The 21,200-nt window shown below is 49.6% G+C and overlaps 1 protein-coding gene across 27 annotated transcripts in view; it reads right to left on the reverse strand.

Moving 5' to 3' along the window:
• Positions 1–21,200, reverse strand: part of Jakmip3 (Janus kinase and microtubule interacting protein 3) — a 133,567-nt gene that overhangs the window by 39,666 nt on the left and 72,701 nt on the right. For 13 of the 27 annotated variants that reach the window (XM_040752226.1, XM_040752264.1, XM_040752240.1 and 10 more), the window contains exons 4-9: positions 6,380–6,595; positions 4,955–5,074; positions 3,832–3,978; positions 3,148–3,279; positions 1,704–1,739; positions 989–1,048 (exon numbers count right to left, since the gene is read on the reverse strand). In XM_040752226.1, coding sequence (XP_040608160.1) covers positions 989–1,048; positions 1,704–1,739; positions 3,148–3,279; positions 3,832–3,978; positions 4,955–5,074; positions 6,380–6,595 — 711 coding nt within the window. The remainder of the gene's footprint in view (positions 1–988; positions 1,049–1,703; positions 1,740–3,147; positions 3,280–3,831; positions 3,979–4,954; positions 5,075–6,379; positions 6,596–21,200) is intronic. The other 14 variants (XM_040752250.1, XM_040752263.1, XM_040752256.1 and 11 more) reach the window with 3 other exon arrangements.

Genomic DNA, 21,200 nt, shown 5'->3' on the forward strand with positions numbered 1-21,200 from the left:
TCTCTGATTACTAAACATAAATCACACAGGTGGCCTGGCTCCTCCTGTCACACTGCCACATTGTCATCCTTTCTCTGAAGGCCTCCACTCTCACACACACCACCTCAACTCCTGCTGTCCCGCTCTGCGGGTGCTGCGAGATCGTCTGTGCGGCAGCCCGCCAGCCCCCGGTGTTCCGGCTTTTCACTGGCCAGCGCCCACTACACAGTGGTGTCTGCTGCCTGCCCCAGGCCCCCTGTCCTCCAGACCTTTGGATTCTGACCTCCCTCCTCTAGAACACTGAGGCCACAGTGCGATGTCTTGGTGCCACAGGTCCCAGGTGTATCCAGTGCCTAACTGTTGAACTCAGCTGGCTGCACACACCGCTGGGTGCGCACTGACACTGACCTTGTGAACTCATCAAACATCAACTCAGGGAAAAGTCTCACTGTCTGTCTTCACAACTGTGAGACTCCCTGTCTACCCCCAGTCACACTTTACCTAAATAATAGATATTTCTGATTACAGACTTAACACCGCTGTGGGGTTGGAGTGATAAAGACAGCCAGGGCCTCTTTCTAACCCAGTGAGTATATCAGTACTGTCTGTGGATGGGGAGAGGGATTGGGGAGGAGCTGGAGCAGGGAGGGGGGGTTGATATGATCAAAATACATTGTATAAATGTATAAAATTCTCAAAGAATGGATGAAAATTCTAAAACTAGCCAGGGCAACAAACAAAACAAAACAAAAACCCTAGAACACACTCCCAACTATGTCCCTGCAACCCTCAGAAAAGCAGGGTTCTTCTCTCCAAGGCAGGTTGGCCTGATCTCAGTTGACAAAATTTAAAATGATAAACAGAGGATTTACTTTGAGTCCTACATGGGTTATTACAGAGTGACTCTTTTTTAATAAAAGTCTCTCTTTCTGTGCAAAGGGAGAAACCCTCCCCTCCTAGACAGGCTTAGAGGCTTGTACTATATGCCCGAGCCATCCCCTTGTTTTACCTTGGGGAGCTTCGCCATTTTCTTTCTTTGTTTCCGATACCGCAACAGCTTATCACGCTCCTGCAAAGGCAGTTGGAGAGGTCTGGCTAGTAGTGGAATGGTTGTCTGGCAAGGGCACAAGCGTAGGTTTGCACCGCATCTTGTAGAAGGTCGTCTGGGGCATGAAGACTCCTTAAGGAGATCGTGCACACTAGCAATCCTCTGTCAGCCTGAGGCAAGTGAGCTCCCACGTACATGGGCCCTGGGCTTGCGGGAAACTGGACATTCCAGGAGGACGGATGCTCCCGGTCCCTTTTGCTCCACGGAAAGGAGCCCTTGCTTATGAAGAAATAGTTCCTGAGGCACTGACCTATGCTTGACTTTGGGAAGCTAGCCTGAGCCTTTGTGTTTTCACTGTCATGAGGATGAAGGGGGCAGCCTTTCATGTTAGTTGGGAGAAACTGGTAGGGGTGGCAAAGATGGCCTCTTGGTTCTGGCTTTTAGGGAGCAAACAGAAAAATCATTGTAGCTGGTGCTGTGTCACCTGGGGCAGCTGTTCCTATATGACCCAAGATCTGGCTCCCATGTGCCACTGCATGCTTTGGTCAGAGAGTACTATGATAAGTCTCATCCAAGAAGCCACAGCTGCTCTGTCTAGACTATAAGTGGCCATGGGCACAGAATGGGTCCACAAAACAAACATGCAGCAAGCAGGACTGTGCCCGCCGGTACTCACCAACACACTCTTCACATAGCCCGCTGTCTCCAGGGTCTAGTGGAAGAAAACACCATGTCACACAGTGGACAGGGCAGACCTTGCTCTCCAGAGACCAGAGAGAATGGCCCCCAGAATCTCTGAACTCTAAGCTCTGAACTCTAAGTCCTGTTACATGGCTGGTACAGGACTAAGGGCACTCACTCCCCAGAGGTTGGTTTGGGCCCTAACACTCCTCTTCTGAGAACTCCCAGAACCTTCCAGAATGGCAGGAATCTGTGCCACTGTTCTGCTGCCACCTTCCAAAGGGCACGGAGTGACTAGAGGCAGCTCATTCTGAAACAGCCTCACCCTGGACTCCACCAGGATTCCAACAGGAAGCAGAAGGTAGTCTGAAGATGGGGTGGAGAGTTTCGTGAAGCACAACTTACAAACCCGTGCTGTGATGTGGGGGCTGGCCAGGGACAGAGAAATGGAACCACGGGCATGGCAGCCCCCAAAAGGTGTCCACAGCTACCAAACCTGTGAATGGAACCTGATCCCCAAATAGGGTCTTTGAAGCTGTCATTAAGTAAAGATCTATACTAGATAATAAACTCAGGGACAAGGTTCCTACGAGAAACAGAAAAGGAGGAAGCCACGGTGGTATTGAGTGGAAAGATAGGACCACAGCAGAGAGCACCGGAGTCCACAGGGATGCTCAGGGGAAGGAGTGGTCCCAGCCAGAGTGTGTGCATGGAGTACAGCCATCCACTCCTTGATTTTGAACTTTTGTCCTTGGCCTCCAAAACTCAGAGTAAATAGATGGCATGTTCTTCAGCTTTCTGGCTATAGTGGTTTGGTACCAACACGGGCAGTGCCACTGGCCTTGGGCCTTGAAGCCCGCAGTGTTAGGAGACGGGAGGCAGAGAGCTGTTTAAAGAAGGTCACTTTAAGTAGTGACTGTGAAGGAGGGGGCAGCTAAGGAGACCCCACCAATGCATCCCTGCTCCCCCTCGCCCTCATTTCTGCCCTAGAGACATGAGGCAGAGAGCACAGAGAGCAGCGGGTATACAGCAGATGGTGGTATGTGGCAGCAGAGGACATGTGGGGACTTCGGGCTGGGGTGCAGACAGAGGCATGGACAGAGGATATGTGGTGAGCAGGGTACAGCTCCAGAGGGACACACGGTGTCCAGTGGGTGAACAGGATAGCAGAGGTACAGGCTCCAGAGGGCACAGGGCAGTAGGCGGCACGGCTCCAGAGTGGCAGTAGGGAGCATGACTCCAGAGGGCACAGGGCAGTAGGGGGCATGACTCCAGAGGACACAGGGCAGTAGGGGGCATGACTCCAGAGGACACAGGGCAGTAGGGGGTATGACTCCAGAGGGCACAGGGCAGTAGGCAGCACAGCTCCAGAGGACACAGTGCAGTAGGGAGCATGACTCCAGAGGGCACAGGGCACGGGACAGCAGGGCTATGCTCACCTTGGAAAGCTCATCAATGAGGTTCTGCTGCTCCACAATTTGGAGCTTTAGGAAGTCCATCTCTTTCTCATCCTGACTTTGATCCAGGTCATTTAAGGAGCTGGGTCTCCGGATGATTCCGGCTCTCTGCCTCTGAAACACCAAGCATGGTGGGCAGAGTGACTGACCCGCAGGGCAAGAAGGGAGGACCTCCCTGCCGGCCTGAGTGACAGTTCAGGTTTCCTTGCTGTGAGCAAGCACTGTTCTGCTTGGGCTTGGAGCAGCCTGCAGAAGAGCACCGGGAAACCAAGGCCTACATCTTGGTCATACACCAGGCCCAAACGAACCACCTGGACCATCTGAGGAGATGGGCTACTGACTGGAAGAGCTAATGAGATGCCTCCTATGACATCCTGTTGAGTCACTTACTCTTAATCTAACTTGCCTCATGGCCTCTGGGACTTTCAGAGCATGAAGGAACAGGCAGACAGCACTAACCACTCTGCAGTCTGGCTTAGTGGCAGAGGCAAGAGTGGAGTTTACCCTGGCGTCTAGCTTGGTACTCCTATTGCTCCCTCGTGCACAGGACTTCCGGGACTATAAGCGACTTGCATGCCCTCTGGGTTAGAGGAAGACAGAAATCATGAGGAGCTAGCTTCCTAGCTCTACCAGGCAACTGTTTCTGCAGACCTAGCAGGCACTCACCATCTCTATGTTCTCCTGGGTAACGAATTTCAGCTTGCTTTCTATGCGCCGCAGAGTGTGGGACAAGTCCTCATTTTTCCGAGTAAGACGTTTGTTTTTATCCAGCAATGGCTTGTACTGACTTTCGGCTTCTCTCAACCGCTTTAGCTGGAACAATATTTATTACATAATGTGACCTTTTACGTGATGTAGAACTGACAAAGACAGCAAACTGACCAGTCAGAGCTCTGTGTCTTGGGGGGTGGGTTGGTGGGGCATGTGGATATGCTGAGGATCCCCAACCCACAGGTGCTCAAGTCCATTGTATAAAGTAGCATGGTGTTTGCATGGAGACTAGCACATTCCTGGTGTGTGGTACATTGTAGAATTGTTTATAACAATCTACTTATAGAGTAAATACAGTTAGTTGATGGATAATATTGTTCAAGAAAAAAAGCAGAGAGGGGGATGAAGGAAGAAAGAAAGACAGAGAGAGAGAGAGAGAGAGAGAGAGAGAGAGAGAGAGAGAGAGAGAGAGAGAGAGAGAGAGAGAGAGAGAAGAGACTTATTGTGCAGGATGAATGAAATTTTTGAAAAATATTTTTGACCCATGGCTGGCTTCACAGACACATATGAAACCTATAGATGTGGAGCCTGTCAATACATAACTGTAGATGCAGAATATGTAGATGAGGGAACCTATGGATAAAAAAATCTATAGGTGCAGAACCTGTCTGCAGATGTGAGGCCTATAGATTCAGAACCTGTAGGTGCAGAACTTTTGGGACAGAGTGCAAAATGGAAAGTTTGGCTCAGGGTGCAGGGAAAGTCCCACTGCTCCCTGCCCACTCCACACCCAGGTAAACCAGAGGCATCTCAAGGGATGGATCTCAGCTCACCTGCAGATGGAGAGAGAGGTACAGGCAATGCTCTGCTTAGCACTAAGTAAGTGGGGGCATGCTATGACCCACCATGTATTCTTGTTATAAAGTTTTATTGCAGCATGACCAAGAAGCCTTAGGGAAAGCTGTCCCTTGACACCATCACTTCTCATTTTAGAAGGAGTTCGAGCATGGGTACCACCACCTCTCCCCAGACTGCAGTCCTAAACTATGGAATACAGAGCCCCCTGCCAGCCACTCACCAGCTCATTCCTCTCCTCAGACAGCAAGGCATTGCGGTCTTCCAGTTTCCGGATGATAGCACTTAGCTCAGCGATTTTAAGTTGGAAACGCCTGGCATCCTTCTCATCCAACTGCTGTTCCTAAAACAAAAATCAACTGCAAATAACCGTTCCTAGATGCAAACCTTTGTGAACCCCAACCCAGCTGGAGACCAACACACGTCTGCATTGTGACTGCCTTTGCTTCCCAACGGCTGCTGGCAGGGCCCTCCTGGCAGAGGCACTTGGCCTGGAGCTCATGCACTACACCCAGCAAGATGGGAAAGCAAAGATGTCTGCAATATGCAAATGTGGCGGGTGAGGGTGTGCAAGTGTGGAGCCCAAGTGTGGGTGAGGGCCATGCTTCCTCTCTGCCACAGCCCAGCTGTACCTTGCAGACAGCCCTGCCAAGCAGCAAGTCACTCCCAAACGATGACATTCCTCATAGACTTTCTACAGTTGTTTTCCTGAGAAGTGGGATTCCTCAAATTGAGTTTCTAAAACTCACTTTTGGAACTATGGGGACGTTTAAAAAAATGAATGAAAATAGTATAATGCACATTTGGAATCTGGTGTTATTGCAGTGGTCTGTACAGAACCAGGGCATGCTGGGAGTTGGTTCTAACTCAGGTAAGCCATTTGTAATATGATCATAAATGATATCCTCCAAAGTCAATGACCCAAGGCTGGCTCAGCTCAAACTTCTGTCCCTGAATCAAAGAAAAGGCTGTCCAGGAAGATACTGGACATGGCTCGAATTCCTCATTCAACAGGTGCAGGAGAGGCTGGGGACCGAAGACTTAGAGGGCTAGCTAGCATTGAGGGTCTCCCAGGGTACTGCAGACCACCACAGAGAATCTGAATGAGGAGTGTGATGAAATGAATATGCTCACAGCTATACAGTTGCTGGCTTCCCCACAAGGTCACTAGCAGACTAAGAAGAAGCAGAAAGTGTCATGGTCACATGAAAAGCAGGTGGGCAGTGCCTGGTGATGCTGGTGCTTGCAACAATCACAAGAGGGGTCAAGCCAGAGACAGGGGAGGGAGAGCTGGAGCCCGTGCACAGGGGGATGGAAGGGTAGGGAAGGAGTTCATGCTTGAAGTGGGTTCTCCCCACCAACCCAGGGCAGGCCATGACCAGCAAGTGACCTTTAGCAACCTGGGGCCCAGGAGGCAACAAGATCAGTGCTTCTACTGGGCTAATGATGGAGTGGGACAATGTATCAGCCCTCTTGGTCAGAGCCAGGTAAGTTGCAGCTGGCTGTACAGTGTCTGGGGTGGGAGAACTGGCTGGGTACAGATTCTGGACTTCCCATGGAGCTGCTGCATTGGGTCATACAGCTACATGGCACTATGTGTCTGCGACTCGACTCGGGGCTGGCTGAGACGAGACCTGGGGGTGCTTACAGGGCTTCCTGAGTGGTCTGAGGCGTCTCCTGCACCGCTTGCATAAGGAAGTTCCCGTCTGGGGCTGCCTGGGTGCCGCTCAGCCTCTTTGGCCTGGGAAAGCTGCTCATCTAGAGCCTCTTTCTGGAGCTGCAGTCTCTGGGCATGCCCGGCTTGAACCCCTAACTCTCTTTCCAGCACGAAGACTGCTCTGTCTTTAAATCTTATCTCCTCCATCTACAAGGAGAACAGAACACAATCACACCGCGTAGGCAGGGTACAGATTTGCAGTTACCATAGAAACAGGCAGAGTGGCGTTAGGAGGAAAACATCCCTGGGATGGTAGCCCCACCAGTGAGTGTCTTGGGCTCTGGGACCGGAAGCAAAAGCAGACATTCTGGATGAGAGATGGGCACCCATGCTGTACAGTACCCCAGCCCTGGGCCACCCAAATCCAACTGGCTCACCCTGGCTTGGTCCCAGTGAGGAGTCCCTTCTAGAGGCCCCAGGCAACATGTGTCCTTGCACTGCCAGTCAGGGTGGCCCATCAAGAAGCCCCCATCCCTTGCTGTGCCTGTCCATGGTAATGGGCATCACTGGGCAGGGTTGAAAGACCTGCAGTTCTTGCTTCCTGACAATGGGCAAAGCAGAGATTCACCCTGACATACCCACCCCTGCTACTATAGGCGTGGTGGACATGATTCTTTTTTGGAATAGGTAGGAGGTGGACCTGGCTCTGAAGTACAGCCCAGAGCTGAACACTGCACAGCCATGCATTTCCAAGTCACATGTACTCCCTGTGAATCTTGCTGAAGGCTAAGGCTTTCAGGGTAGGGCAGGGGCAGCTGGACAAACAGACTCCGGAAGGCAACACCCACCACATCTATCCTGCCACAGCTGGGCTAGTGGTTGCCCTCCCACCTTCTCCAAGGGGCAGTGTGCTTTGTGCTCAACTTAATTATGGCAACAGGAAGCCCTCTGGGACATGGATGCTACCTGTATCCTGGGTCTCTTACTGCGGCTGCCCAAGCAAGTCCATGCTCTGCCTGAAGCTGACCCTGGATGGGAAGGGGAAGGAGAGAGCTGGGTGCTGCAAGCATCATAAGCAGCACTAGGTATATAACAGGGCAACATTGAGGGGAACCACTCAATTCAAAACAGATTTCCAAAGACAGCTTCTTTGCTTGCTGTTTAAGGTTTTAAAATGCCAACAATAAGCCAGTCTGTGCCGAAGTTAGCTGGAAATGCAGACGGATATGTAATTAGCCCAGGCCACAAATTCCAGGCAAGCCGTGGGCAGAACAAGATAAAAGAAAGTCTTACTGGCTCAATTCCTGTTCAGTGGTGAATGCCATGGTGCTTAAAGGTTGATCGGGGAAGCAGAACGACTGGGCTGGTAAACATAAAACCTTATGAAAGCAGAGCAGCTAGGTTCTGAGGCTAGGTTCTCCTCCAGCCATTCATTAACAGTCTGCTCTGGGAATCTAAACAGAAGAGCCCCTGTGCAAGCATGAGATGGCTGCCTGAGCATCTGGTTTGAGCAAAGGCAGTCCTGTGTTTGAGATCAATAGGCACAGGACACCCATGTAGAGACTGGGGACCAGGTCTCCTAAGTCTGTGGTTTTCTCACTCAGTAGTGACTTTTTGTTGTTGTTGTCATTTGTTTGTTTTTTCTTTCTTTGTTTGTTTTGTTTTGTTTTTTCGAGACAGGGTTTCTCTGTATTGCTTGGGAGCCTGTCCTGGAACTCGCTCTGTAGACCTGGCTGACCTCCAACTCACAGAGATCCCCCTGCCCCTGCCTCCGAGTGTGGGATTAAAGGCGTGTGCCACTACCGCCCAGCACTCACTCAGTGTTTTAAACTGAGCCTGTCTGAACCTTTTGTCTCCTAATCCTGCTGGGATAGCTCTACAAGCCTTCATGGGATGAGAGTATGTATCTGCAGTATGCCAGGTGCTTCCCAGTCTAGGGCACTGTGCCTAGCAGGATGGCCCCTCACTCATGGCAGGCATTACTGTATGCACTGAACCACAAAGGACAGGACACCCCAGCAAACAGCACAGGGTTCCTGACCACATTTATACTGGTGCTAACCAAGTATGACTTGTGTCATTACAGGGGCTCCTAGGCCAATGCTGCCCCTCCCTCCTTCCTTCTCTCCCCTTCTCCGATATAGTTTTTTGGTCCACAGGGCAGGCTAGCTTCCTTCGGGTCCACACCTGTCCTTACATCTGGCAAGTAACCTTCCTGTGAGTCTAAACTAAGGGGTTTCTAGTGCATGTCCCCACTCCTGAACCTAGGAAGTCCCAGTAAACCTGGAGGAACAGGTCATTTATGCTACTGTCTCTCCTTGATGCCTGTGACAGCTTCCTGATACCGCACACCGGTATTCAGGAGGATGCTTGTCCAGGACTTACAGTGCCTCAGATCCTGACTCAAAGAATGTGCTCATTAGAATGCTCCCCCTTCGTGGACTGAACAGCTCTGTATCAGAACCTCTTGGAACCCTGTCAACAGGCAGATCTCCACCCTCAGGCACAGAGGTAGAGCTTAGGGCACCTCCCCTGCTCCCCTGTTGGCTGACACAGCTGGCAGTAAAGATGATCTACCTCTGCCCTGAGACTCATTCCTCCATTTATTCCCCCAAAATGGCCACCAGGCATGCCTACCGCTCAGGGCACACCTCCCACTGTGGTGGGTGCCCCCCCCACCTGTGGCTGCTTCCATCTGAGTTAACCATGACTCCGTTGCTAGGACAGGCACCTGCTACCCAGTGCTTCTCACTGACGACAGAGGGCGCTCACACCATCTGTCTTCTTGCAGTAGCTCTCTGGGTTCTGCGGATGACCCCAAGCAGATAAACATGCCTACTGCACCAGCAAATGCTGCTGTTCAGCAGGGTGTGTGGGAGTTGAGGAAGGACACAGTGCTTTGTAGTGGGGCTCATTTCCCTAAAAGCTGGTCCTGGAAGGGCTTAGTCAGGTGGTGAGAATCGGGAAGAACCCTTGAGGGTTGAGGGTGAGAAGAGAAATGCTGACCAGATGGAGAGCCTGGCGGTGGCCCAGGTGCAGCCTAGACAGCAGAGGGTATGGAGGGACTGGCCGAGCTGGAGCTGGGGATGCTAGAATAACAGTTAATGCAGCTTCAAGTTATCCTCAGAGACACTCTGGGAGTAGGTATGCTGAGAGAAAATAAGGCTTTGCACATGCCCCACCCTCAATGATCCAGAGACACAGGAGGATTCGCAGCATGGTGAAGAACTTGCCACAAGTTACTAAGAACTTGAATAGGGACAGAATGTTCAGGTACCCACAGTCTTGTGGCAGTTTTTCAACAGAATGACAATGGTGGATCCCACTAGAATTGTCTAGAAAAGTCCTTTGAAATGTTAGTTCCAGACATGGAGGTGAAGTTGGCACTATAGTTAGCCTTGCGCAGTCAGCAACTCTGTGTACTAAACAAGCACACAGTACAAGGGTGGGATGCTGGAGGCAGGAAAACACATGGGAGTCTTGGCCCAGCCTGTCCCAGGGGGTCTCCCTCCGGGAAACAGCTAACCTTGGTGAGTGGGGTGGGCATTTGACCAGAGGCTGAAATGGCTGCTGCAGAATCCACACACTGCACACTGCACCATAAGCAAGAACTTCAGGGTAACAAGGGTGAAACAGATCTACTCTAAAACCCAACCAGACCCAGAAGGAAACTGCACAGCTATAACAACATTTTTCGCCAGTGTCCAGGATGTGCCAAATGGCAACACTTGCTGGAAAACGTGGAGGAGTAGCAACCATGGAGATAAATCAGATGTAAAGGCAGGCCCAGAGATGAATGAGACATTAAAATTAGCGGGACAGAACCTGAAAAAATAATTGTTAAAATTTCTTTGTTGGGGATGGAGAGATTGTTCAGTGGTTAGCAGCACTGACTGTTCTTCCAGAGGACCCTGGTTCAATACCCAGCATCCACACAGCAGCTCACAACTGTCTGTAAATCCAGTTCTGGGGTATCTGGCATCCTCACACAGACATGCAGGCAAACACCAATGCATATAAAATAAAGATAAACAAAGTTTTAAAAAATGTTTTTCTTGCCAAGTGTGAGGGCATACATTGGTAATCCTAGTAGCTGGAATGTATCGAAGTCATCCTCAGAAGTATAACAAAGCTACAGGAAGCCTGGGCAATGTGAGACCCTATCTCAAAAAAAAGTCTATAGAGGTGGTTTGTGTAAGAAGATGTGCTGTATATGCTTGAGAACCTGAATTTTGATCCCCAGCATGATGCAAAAAGTTGGGTGTGGCTGTGTACACCTGTAACCCCAGTGTTGTGGAGAACAAAGACAGGATTGCTGGGGTTTGCTGGCTTTCAGCGTGTCTCCAGATTCAGTGGGCAACCTTGTCTCAAGGAAATGGTGTGCAATGTAATACAACTAGGTATCTGACATCCATCCTCTTGCTGCCTCCATGTGCATTCAAGGGCACATGTACCCATGCACACACGTGTACATGCAGCATACACAGTACACTCATGCACATGTCTGTACATGCAGCACACACAATATACACATGTACACATGTGTACATGCAGCACACACAGTATACTCATGCACACATGTATACATGCAGCCACACAGTACATTCATGCATATGCAAATATAAATTTAAGTCACATATAAGTATTTGACTAGAGATAGAAAATGGTAAAATACAGTTCAGTTGAGAATTGTAATCTATAAAAACATTCAGTATCTGAACTGTGGATTTTACTAGTGTAATTGGATGCAATAGAATCACAAACCCAGGATAAAAAATCATGGTAATATCCAGGAGGTAAGGAAGGAAAAGAATTGCTTATGAAGGAGTGGGGCGGGGGCTGGAGAGATGACTCAATGGTAAGAGCACCGGCTGCTCTTGCAGAGGACTCGTGTTCAGTTCCCAGCACCCACACGGCAGCTGTCTGTAACTCCAGTTCCAGGGTTTCTGACAGCCTTACACAGACATACATGCAGGCAAAACACCAATGAACATAAAGTAAAACTAAATTACATTTAGGAAGGAGTGGGTATAGTTAAGATATCCAATACACGTGAGTGGACAGACAGGGAAGGGGAAGAACTATCTTCCTACATAATGGTAAAGAATTTCTCAAACCCACTAAAAGTGATCATTTCAGATTCAAGAAGATCTACTGGCCCTCAGTAGGGGAGGTGAGGAGTAGTGGAGAAGGGGGGAAGAGGAGGAGGAGGAGGAGGAGAAGGAGGATGAGGACTCATGTCATCACAGACTCCTCAGACACTAAAAGTATAATCAGAACATTAAGAGCAATCTTAATGTCAATACATTTAAAGGTTTATATGAATTGGGCATATTCCTTAAGAAATACATTTTTTACTAAACTTGACACAAGAAGTAGAAAATATGAAAAGGTTTATTTATTAGATAAATTTTATTCATAATTTGAAATATTCCACAAAAGAAAAGTCTAGTCCAAATGATCTTCACTAGTGAATTTGTCCAAGCACTGGAAAAAGAAATATGCTACTACTACTATTAACAAAAGAAACGCGACACAGAGTGTTGGTGCACACCTGCAGTTCCAGCACTCAGGAGCCTCTGCTCTCAAGAATGGTGAGTTCAAGGCCAGCTTGGACTACAGAGCAAGATTCTGCCCACTCCTTCAAAAGCTCATAAGGAGGACAGAAAAAAGATGTTTCTAAAAACCGTTTTATAAAGCCAGCCAAATTTAGATCACACAACTTGGCAAGAATCCTAAAATAAAGTGGGAGGAAATCCTCAAAACAGTAATAAAAAACAAAACAATGTATCATGGCCAAGTAAGATTTATCCCAAGAATGTCATGTGGGATTTGCATTTGCAAAACAATGAATGCAATTTCTCTCCTTGATGAGATAAAGAAAAACCCCACACTGTCACCTGAGTTTATGCAGAGTAAGCACTTGATGAGATTTCATAGTCACTCATGGTAAGAGACTTCAGCAAAAATTTTTTTTGGTTTTTTATGAGACAGGGTTTCTCTGTATTGTTTTGGAGGCTGTCGGTCCAGCCTGGCCTCGAACTCACAGAGATCCGCCTGCCTCTGCCTCCCGAGTGCTGGGATTAAAGACGTGCACCACCACCGCCCGGCGAGACTTCAGCAAATTAAAGTCTCAGGGTTTTACTAACCACCCTGCAGCTGACAGTATCACCAGTGATAAAGTACATGCTGGTGACCTGAGATTAGGGAGAGGACGGAGCCAGAAATAATCTGCAAAATTCTACTTGTGATCTGAACCAATGCACTAAGACAAGAATAGAAGTCAAAGGCATGACGCAGCCTTCATCCGTGTGGTATGAATACATGCATAGAAATCACGGGGTTTCTTTGGTAGGGAGGGTTAAACCCAGGCCCTTGCACATACAAGCAATGTTCTATCACACAGATATAACCTTGACCCTCCTTCACTTTTTATTTTGAGACAGGCTGCCACTAACATGTCCAGGCAGGACTTGAAGTCACAACCCTCCTCTTTAAGCTTCCTGAGTAGCTGGGATTATATGCCTGAGCATTCAGGCCTGTCTGTCCATTGTAAACCCAAATACACATAGGCTATTAGAATTACCAAGTGAAGGATGCAAGGTCCAAAACCAGCTTAAAAATCAATGATATTTCCATGTATCTGCAGAAAAATTAGAAAAGATATTTTAAAATTAAAAAAATGGAAAGTCAGATATCCCCCAGTGTCAAATACAAAGAAACCCAGCCAAAGAAGGCAGTACCTAAAGAGAACTACATGAAGTGTGGCTTAGAGAAATCACAGAAAAACCACAGGACAGCAGACTACATCTCTTCCTAAAGGTGGGGAGAAATGTTTTTCTGTGGAAACCAATGCACTGATTGATCTAAATGGTACAGGGAAATTAAGATGCTATCATAAGAGATAAAGAGCAAAGCTGGAGACTTTACACTTGCTGAGATGCCAAGACTTACTTCATGGCGATAGGATTAAGATACTGTGCTAAAGATACAGGGTAGAAAAGCAGACAGGCTTCGATAAGGTTAAAAAAAAACCCATAGCAGTAAGGACATGATATAAGCCAGAATGAGACTGCCATTAACAGGAAATGCAGACTTCCCAAAACTAGTTACGCAACATTAGGCATTCACAGAGCAAGTAAGGAATCACTTCACACAAAAGCAGGTATCATGTGGACTACAGAATGAAACAGTATTCTGTCTGGTGACAGCTCAGGAGTGTTCACATGACCTTAGGGCAGGTAAAGGATTTTTAGGCAGGACACAAACTGCACACTAAAAGAATGGATGGATTGTACCTCCTTGATGTCAGGAGCCACACTTATCCACAGATGCTGCCGGGGTGTCTGGGGCAGCCACACTGGGAAGACTGCTGTGCTAACCAGAATGCAGAGAGAAGTTACCAGAATCCATCAGGAAAAACATTCTCCAGATCAAAAGAGCCAGTGTGCGTGAACCAGTGCTTTACAAAAGCCAACGGCACGAGGATGGTAAGGTTGTTCTCTCCACTATGACAACGCTACAGTGCTGGCCGTGGTCCCAATGTGGAATAAAGGGGGCCCTGGAGGGTGGGGAGGAAGTGGGTTCACCCGCTCTGGTCAACTAAGTGCTCTGAGGTTGGCACTGGCTCTTCCTATGGCCACATGGATAGCAGGAGAAGCCAGTACATAAGGACAAGATTGGAATATTTGCGATAGCCCAAACCTGAAACAGTATGAACTCCTTCAGAGAAGAATGGACGACACAGCGCCCCAGGGAATGTGCCGGTGTGGTTTTCAGGAAGTTGGAAGAAGCAAGAGAAGCATGTGGGAAGGGTATCTCTGGAAAGTGCTTGCAGGTACTAGGTCTCTTAATTCAGTGGTGGCTACAGTCAGATGCAAGCGGCGTCACTGTAAGCGGTGTCACTGTACTGTCCTCTGGGTTTGTGCCTTTCCTGCATAGCAACTATCCCTCAGCCTAGGCATGATGGACGGAAAGGCCAGTATGGGTGCCCAGTGCTCAACTCCAGCTACGTCCGCATACAGTCTATCTACACATTGACGTCCCTAACCGCTCTTGTTCTGCGTAAGCGTGTTACAAATCAGCATCTTCAGTGGGCACCTGCGGTCAAGACCTTGCCCCTGGGATCTTACCTCATCTTGAACAGCAGTGGTTGCTGGAATATGTTCCCCAGAAGTTAGACAAATCAGCTGTAAGATGGGCAGCTGGGCTGTGGTGGCTTAAATTGAATTCGTGGACTTTTAGCAAAACCTCAAGCATTGCTGGAGAGCACTCAGGGACTTGGGGAAACGGCTGTTGCATCTGATGGTATTGTTTTCAAAAGGAACTAGAGACTCTGCCTGCTCCATCTGAGAAAAGGGCCTCCATGCCTTTCTGACTACCTCCCCGAGACACATGTCCTTGATGGAACAAAATTATGGAAACCCAAGACCAGGCCCAGCCCCCAGCAGGCACTTGGTGCCTTGGGGATTGACCTCACTTTTATAGCTTTCTTTATAGGGTTTTCATTAGTGCTGTATATTAGCACACTACATTAGCTAACTGCTCTAACAGCTGGGCAGAAGGGGCTAATATTGTAAACCACAGACTTTTATGAGGGAGAGGAATTGCTTTTTGTCTGTAATTCTTCTATTTTATAGACTTGTGAATAACAGCCCGAGGTTGTATTTTAGAAAATGCACTCTGTGCAGCTGCTGTGTGCTTGCACAGCCGAACCCTCCCAGACTCACACTCGACCGGCAACCCTGCACGGACGCTCCGGTGCTCGGCACAGTCCCACCCTCGGCATGTCATGGGCTGGAGGCTCTGAGGAAGGCAGAACCGTGAGGTGGTAGTCATCCCCATCTGAAATCACAGTGAGCCTGTGCGGAATATTCTAGAACTTTTGCGCATGAGATTCCCTACCCCTTCTGCTTTACTATGACATTACTGAAAATTTGACCAAGAAAGCCACCAGGGACAGCTTACCTAGGAGCAAGGAGTAGGATGTGCACACGTGAAACCAAGGGAGCCATACAGGACCCACCCACTACCAGAGAGGGTCTGTCAGACTTGAACTCCCTTGCAGGGCAGAAGTGGACAAATAGTTCTGACTCTGCACTTCCCACACTGACTTTCTGGGCAAAAGTAAGAAGACTGTTGAACCCAGATAGGAGTCTCGAAGCCCTAGCCGGCCCAAGACATGCCCTGCCCTGGCCAGATGTGTCTCAGGTGTCTATTGGTGGCATCTTGGCCATGTTTCCTTCTGTCTTCTCTCCATCAGCCTTTCTCTGAGGCTCCTGAGTTCTACTAGGCCACGTCCTAGCCCATCATCTAGGGCTCTGGGGTCAGCACTCGGCTGGCTCTGATGACAGGTGTGGCTCAGCCTGACCTCAGATCAGAATGTAACAGTCAGATGGGTACCTGTTGTAAGCACTACATCAAACACACTTGAATTATAGTTGGGCAATGCCACTGCTCAGGGCAGAGAGACAGAACTTCAAATTATAGCACCTGCTTTGGTGGCTCTAAGATGAACCCACGACCTTCTCAGTTCCCTTCCCGAGCACAGCCATTCCAGAGCACCTGTGGCTGGGGTCTTGGTCTGCTGTGTTCCGCTCCCCAGGGCCTGGACTTCAGCAGGATTCCCGGACCTGTGTCTCCACGGCCACCCCGGGGTAGCCCTGTCCATTGACTGATGTGTCACTCCTCTTTGGGGCCTCGGCCCCTGTTCAAGTGTTCTAGCTTAGACCACACACGCAGGGGTGACATCAGTCTGTGCAAGGCTTCCAAGGCCGCTGGTTCCTTCAGCACTCCTGACCTGGAGTTCTCGGCCTCTGTCACCCTGCACTGGTCTAAGACTCCATGCTGGCCACTGTGATCAGTGAAGAAATGACCGTCTCTGCCAGATAGTGCAAAGAACACAGACAGCTAAATGTTTTCAGATGTAACTGGGGCCACGGTCTCTCCATGGGGAAGGCCTCTAGAGCCCCAGGCTTATGTTGCCTGTGGGACTCGTTCATATGTCCCTATGTGAGTGAGCTGAGCCAGTCTGCTGCCTAGGGACTTAGGAACAAGATTTCTCTGGCCTGCTGGGCCCAGGGAGGCCATTGCCCCATCTCTAGGTCAAAGGCCCAGCCAACATCTGTATACCAGATAGACTGGTGCCGAACCGGGACTCAAGACTCTTCCACTTCTCTGGTCCAGAGCCCTGCCCTCAGGCCCTGGGGTTAGCCTGTCTACGGGTGACATCCGCACACATTTTGCTCTGCCCCGCCTCAGCTTCTATTTCAGACAGTTTCTATTTCTGGAATCCTCAGGAATACCTCGGGCTCTTTGTTTATACCAAACTCTTTCTCCCTCTCCCCAGGCTACAGAACTAGGGCCCTAGCCTTCTAGAGGGACCTTCAAAGTACACAGCAACTTGTGCGTAAGCCTGACTCACACCTCAGATGCATCTGCACTGTGCAGCCTGGAGAGTCAGCCCAAATTCACAACTAGGTTTCAGAAAGCAGAGTGTCCTCTTACAAACTAGGGGCCGAGTGAAATGAAGTAGGCAGTCCTGAGGCCTCCATCAATGAGGAGGCTCCCACTGGCCAGTGTCACAGGAAGAGGTGGCCCTGCACCGGGAGCGTTGGGTCTAGCTCTGAACCATAGGTAACAGTGACTTGACCCATGGCAACACTGGCTTGCTCTAGCACTTCCTGTCTCCTGGGTATGGGGTCAAGTCTGTTTTTTTGGGGATGTCATTATTCATCAAATTGTACAGCAGTGGCTGAAGGTGTAAGGAAGAGGCTATCTGCACCTCCAGTGGCTATATGTGGGCAGTTGAGGTCAAGGGTCAGAAGAAAACCCCTATCCCAGCATGAACATATGAAGTCTCCAACAGTGACACCTGGTGGGGATGATGAGTAATGCAGCATATGGAAAGCAAACCCTTGGCCCTTCAGTATTAGACTGGATTGGATGAGAAACAGAGGTCTTGGACTGCTGGGTATGGTCTCGAGGGGGAATTACTGTCCTTGTCAATAGGATGTGTATGTCAGTAGGGTGTGTATATCTCCAAGCATTAAATTGACAGGAAAAGGATATTCTCCAGACTGACTATGGGTTCTGTAGGGGAAAACACTGAGAGACTTTAAACAGGCAAAGTTATTTCCTGACTGTCCTTTCATTAGAATGCCAGGGCCTCTGGGGACTGCATAGTGTTCTAGAGAGGTGCACCATGTGTGCATCTTCCACTTGGGCATTTCTTGGCTCTGTGGAGAGAATAATAATCATGGACAAAACTGCTGGCATTTCCTGTGTATGACACACATCTGAGAGCTGTCTCTTGGGTGCATAGGATCTTGTTTCCTATTCAGTTTAATGTGTTCTTGGATAAAACCAAACCCAGGACTGGAGTGTGTGAAGCAAGGACTCCACCGCTGAGCTACATCTTCTGTCCTGGTTTGTGTATTTATTAGGATATTTTACACACGAAGTCACTTCCCCTACAACAAGAGGTTTGATTCTAGCCGGGCAGTGGTGGTGCACACCTTTAATCCCAGCACTTGGGAGGCAGAGGCAAGCAGATCTCTGTGAGTTTGAGACCAGCCTGGTCTACAAGAGCTAGTTCAAGGACAGTCTCCAAAGTCACAGAGAAACCCTGCTTCTAAAAACAAAACAACAACAAAAAAGAGGTTTAATTCTTCCTTTCCTTCCTGGTGTGTTTAGTTTTTCTTTCCCCCAACTAAAGTGACTGGAGTACTTTGGAAAGAACACTTACCCACATGTGTAATTTTTTGAACGTTCACTTTAGAGCCCCTGGCATCAGACACATCACACACACACACACACACACACACACACACACGCACGCACGCACGCATGCACGCACGCACGCACGCACGCCGTGTGTTTCCCCAGCTGGGGTGTAAAGGAGCGGCTGAGGGAAATGCTCAGCAGGAAAGATGGGAGTGGGAAGGAGCGGCACAGACAATGAAGGAGCTGAACCTTCGAAAGCAGAGCGTTCTCAGAGAAGTGAGAGCCGCTGTTATGTCAGTGACTGGGGGAGAGGGAGCGGAAGGGTTTACTTCCAAGAGCAAGTATCTTTGACACTTAGAATGACCGAAACAAACAGGGAAGTTGAGGGTGTTTCCTAGAAAATAGAACAGAAAGCCAAGGTTGGGAGAAAAACAAGGAATTCGGTGTGAACTCAAAGGCCCAACTTCTGATGATCAGATATGTGAGGGAGGATGACAGGCAAGAAGGGAATTTAGACACTGATGGTAGGTTTCCCCAGCTGGAGGGCAGTTAGAGAGAGCCCCTGCCTGCCTGCTGTCTGTCTGCCTGCCTGCCTGCCTGCCTGCCTGCCTGCCTGCTGCCTGCCTGCCTGCCTGCCTGCCTGCCTGCCTGCCTGCCTGGTGCAGATGAGCAAGTGCCCATGCTAGTCACACAGCCCAGTGTGTTTCAGAGGTTGTCCTAAGCTCAAGGAGCAGGTAGGGCTGGTGGGGAACTGCGCAGGGGAAAGGGCAGCATATTCGAGCAATGAAGAAAGGCCCGGGATTGTCGGGTCGTGCATTATTTAGCTGGGTAAAGAGGCAGGGGAAGATGCAGTGCTTTAAGGCAAATGGTTGAAATCCTGCTTTGACAGCATTGAGAGGTTCACCGTTCTACTGGAAATGTGGCATGCATTAGTGACACAGACACTTAGGAAACTGAGTGGACAAAAAACAGCTCAAAGGAATACATACAGATGTATGATACAATGGGATGAACCTGGATCACTGTGTGGGCCACAGGTGTGTAACTCTGAGCAGCAACAATATCTTTCCCTCACCCAAGATAGAGCTGCGCCCTAGATGCCCTTTCTGGCCTCTGGATCTTCTCTCTACCTTCCTGTCAGGCTCTGTAGCCCAGAAGATGGAGGGATGGTGACGTGGCTCAGTAATAGTGTTTTCCTAGCATGTGTGAGGCCTTAGACTCAATTCCTATGCTGGATGAGGGAGCGAGCCCCTGGATGGGGGAGCTGGTTCCTGCAATGGTCCCACCTGTTCCTCCATGCTAGCCTCTGGTCTATGGGTCAGTGGGAGGTAAGGGGTCTGGACACATGCTCCCTGCTCCCTGTTGGGTTGGGAGTTGACAGTAGCTGTCTGGGTCTTGGCCCTGACACTCTCCTGTGCTGAGCGCTGCCCTTCCCTCTGGATCTGGAGCCCCAGTGACCAGACCCAGTGATTACTCATCATACCCAGGACTCTTCTCATGACCCTCCTCCGGCTTTCCTTGGGGTCTTCTCAGAGGATGCACTGCCTGCTTCCTGCTGAGATGTACCCAGCACACTATGATGAAGCCAGGCTAGGAGCAGCAAACACACGGCCCTTTGGGAGGGAAGCTTTGTGTGCAGGAGACAGAAGGCAGCACAGACTAAGGTGTAGAAGCAGCTAGAACATACTTGACAGTCTGGGATAAAGTCTAGGGCCACCAACTGGAGAAGTCACAGGTATTTGCCGCTAGGTGCCCGAACCAGAGTGTGAGGAGCACAGTTCTTTTCTTACAAGCTTTGTGGAGAAGCAAGGTTGCCTTCCTCCGCTGGGGACACTAGGACATCATCTCCAAGCAGGACAAAGGAAAGGGTGGATGGAGCAGGCTGGGTGCATTTTCCCAGCAGCCCGACGGTGGCTCCCTCACTTCCCCAGATAGACAGGCTGGGGCAGAGCCACATCATACTATGTGGGATCTCAGGCTACATCCTGGAGTCACTAAAGGCAATGACACCATATGGTTCTGGACAGATAGAGAGGGGTGGGGGTATTGGAGTAAAGAACATTCTGGAAAGGGGTGGGGCTTCCAGGTTAGGAATAGGGCAGTCACCCTGTGTTCATCATGGTAAAGTCATGCCCGAATTCTCCTTTCTGGCAATGTCCAGAAAGTGGCTGCCATCTCCTGAAATTCCATGAAGTGGTGTGGCCTGTAGCATGTCTCTGGATACCAGAAACCCAGGGAAGTGGGGGAAGGACGGCTCCCTGGGTACCCTAACTAGCAGGATGGCTACATCCTGCTGAGTGCCCCAAGGCGGAGGATACATGGACCCTTAGGGTGATTTGAATGAGATGTCCCTCACAAATCTCGGGCGTTTGAATGGTTTATCCCCAGTTGCTGGCCGTTTGGAAGGGTTAGGACTTGCTGGAGGAGGTGTGCCACTGGAGGCAGGCTTGCGATTTCAAAAGTCATCCACCGTCTCCCGTGCACTCTTTCTGTTCCCTGCTTGTGGCTTGAAATGTGAGCTCCCAGCTGCCTCTGCAACACCTGCCACCTGCACTCTGCCAGCACGGACTGTTACCCGCCTGGAACTGAAAGCTCAAATAAACCCTTTCTTTTATAAGTCCCTAGGCCAGGTGTCTTAGCACAGCGATGGAAAAGTACCCAGTACTGACCTGATGAAGTGTAAGATGAGGAAAAGGGCATGTACCTCTAAGGTAGAACTCCATTTCCCCCAAATTCCTGAGAAATAACTTTACAAGAGAGGAGTTACACCTGACCCATCCCACTACTCCTGAATGGTCTCTTCTGCTCTTCAGCACTGGGCCTGAGAACACTGGCTGGACCAGTCCTTGCCACAGGATGCCTGTGCTGTGGTCTTCCTAGGACACACAGAGCTTCCAGCCTTCAAGTACAACTGGCCATCTCATAGGGTGGGGCCTAGGAGAATGTCTTCCTAGAGGTACACAGGGCGCAGTAATCTCCAAGCTGCTCTTGGCACCTCACCAACATGGAGACCTCTTAGCCTCTCCTCTCTGATCTGGAATCCAACAACTCAGAATCCTCCTGGGACTCCTCCACAGACCCTTGGGGG

Source organism: Mesocricetus auratus, unplaced genomic scaffold, assembly GCF_017639785.1.
Source record: "Mesocricetus auratus isolate SY011 unplaced genomic scaffold, BCM_Maur_2.0 Super-Scaffold_4256, whole genome shotgun sequence".
Taxonomy (NCBI): domain Eukaryota; kingdom Metazoa; phylum Chordata; class Mammalia; order Rodentia; family Cricetidae; genus Mesocricetus; species Mesocricetus auratus.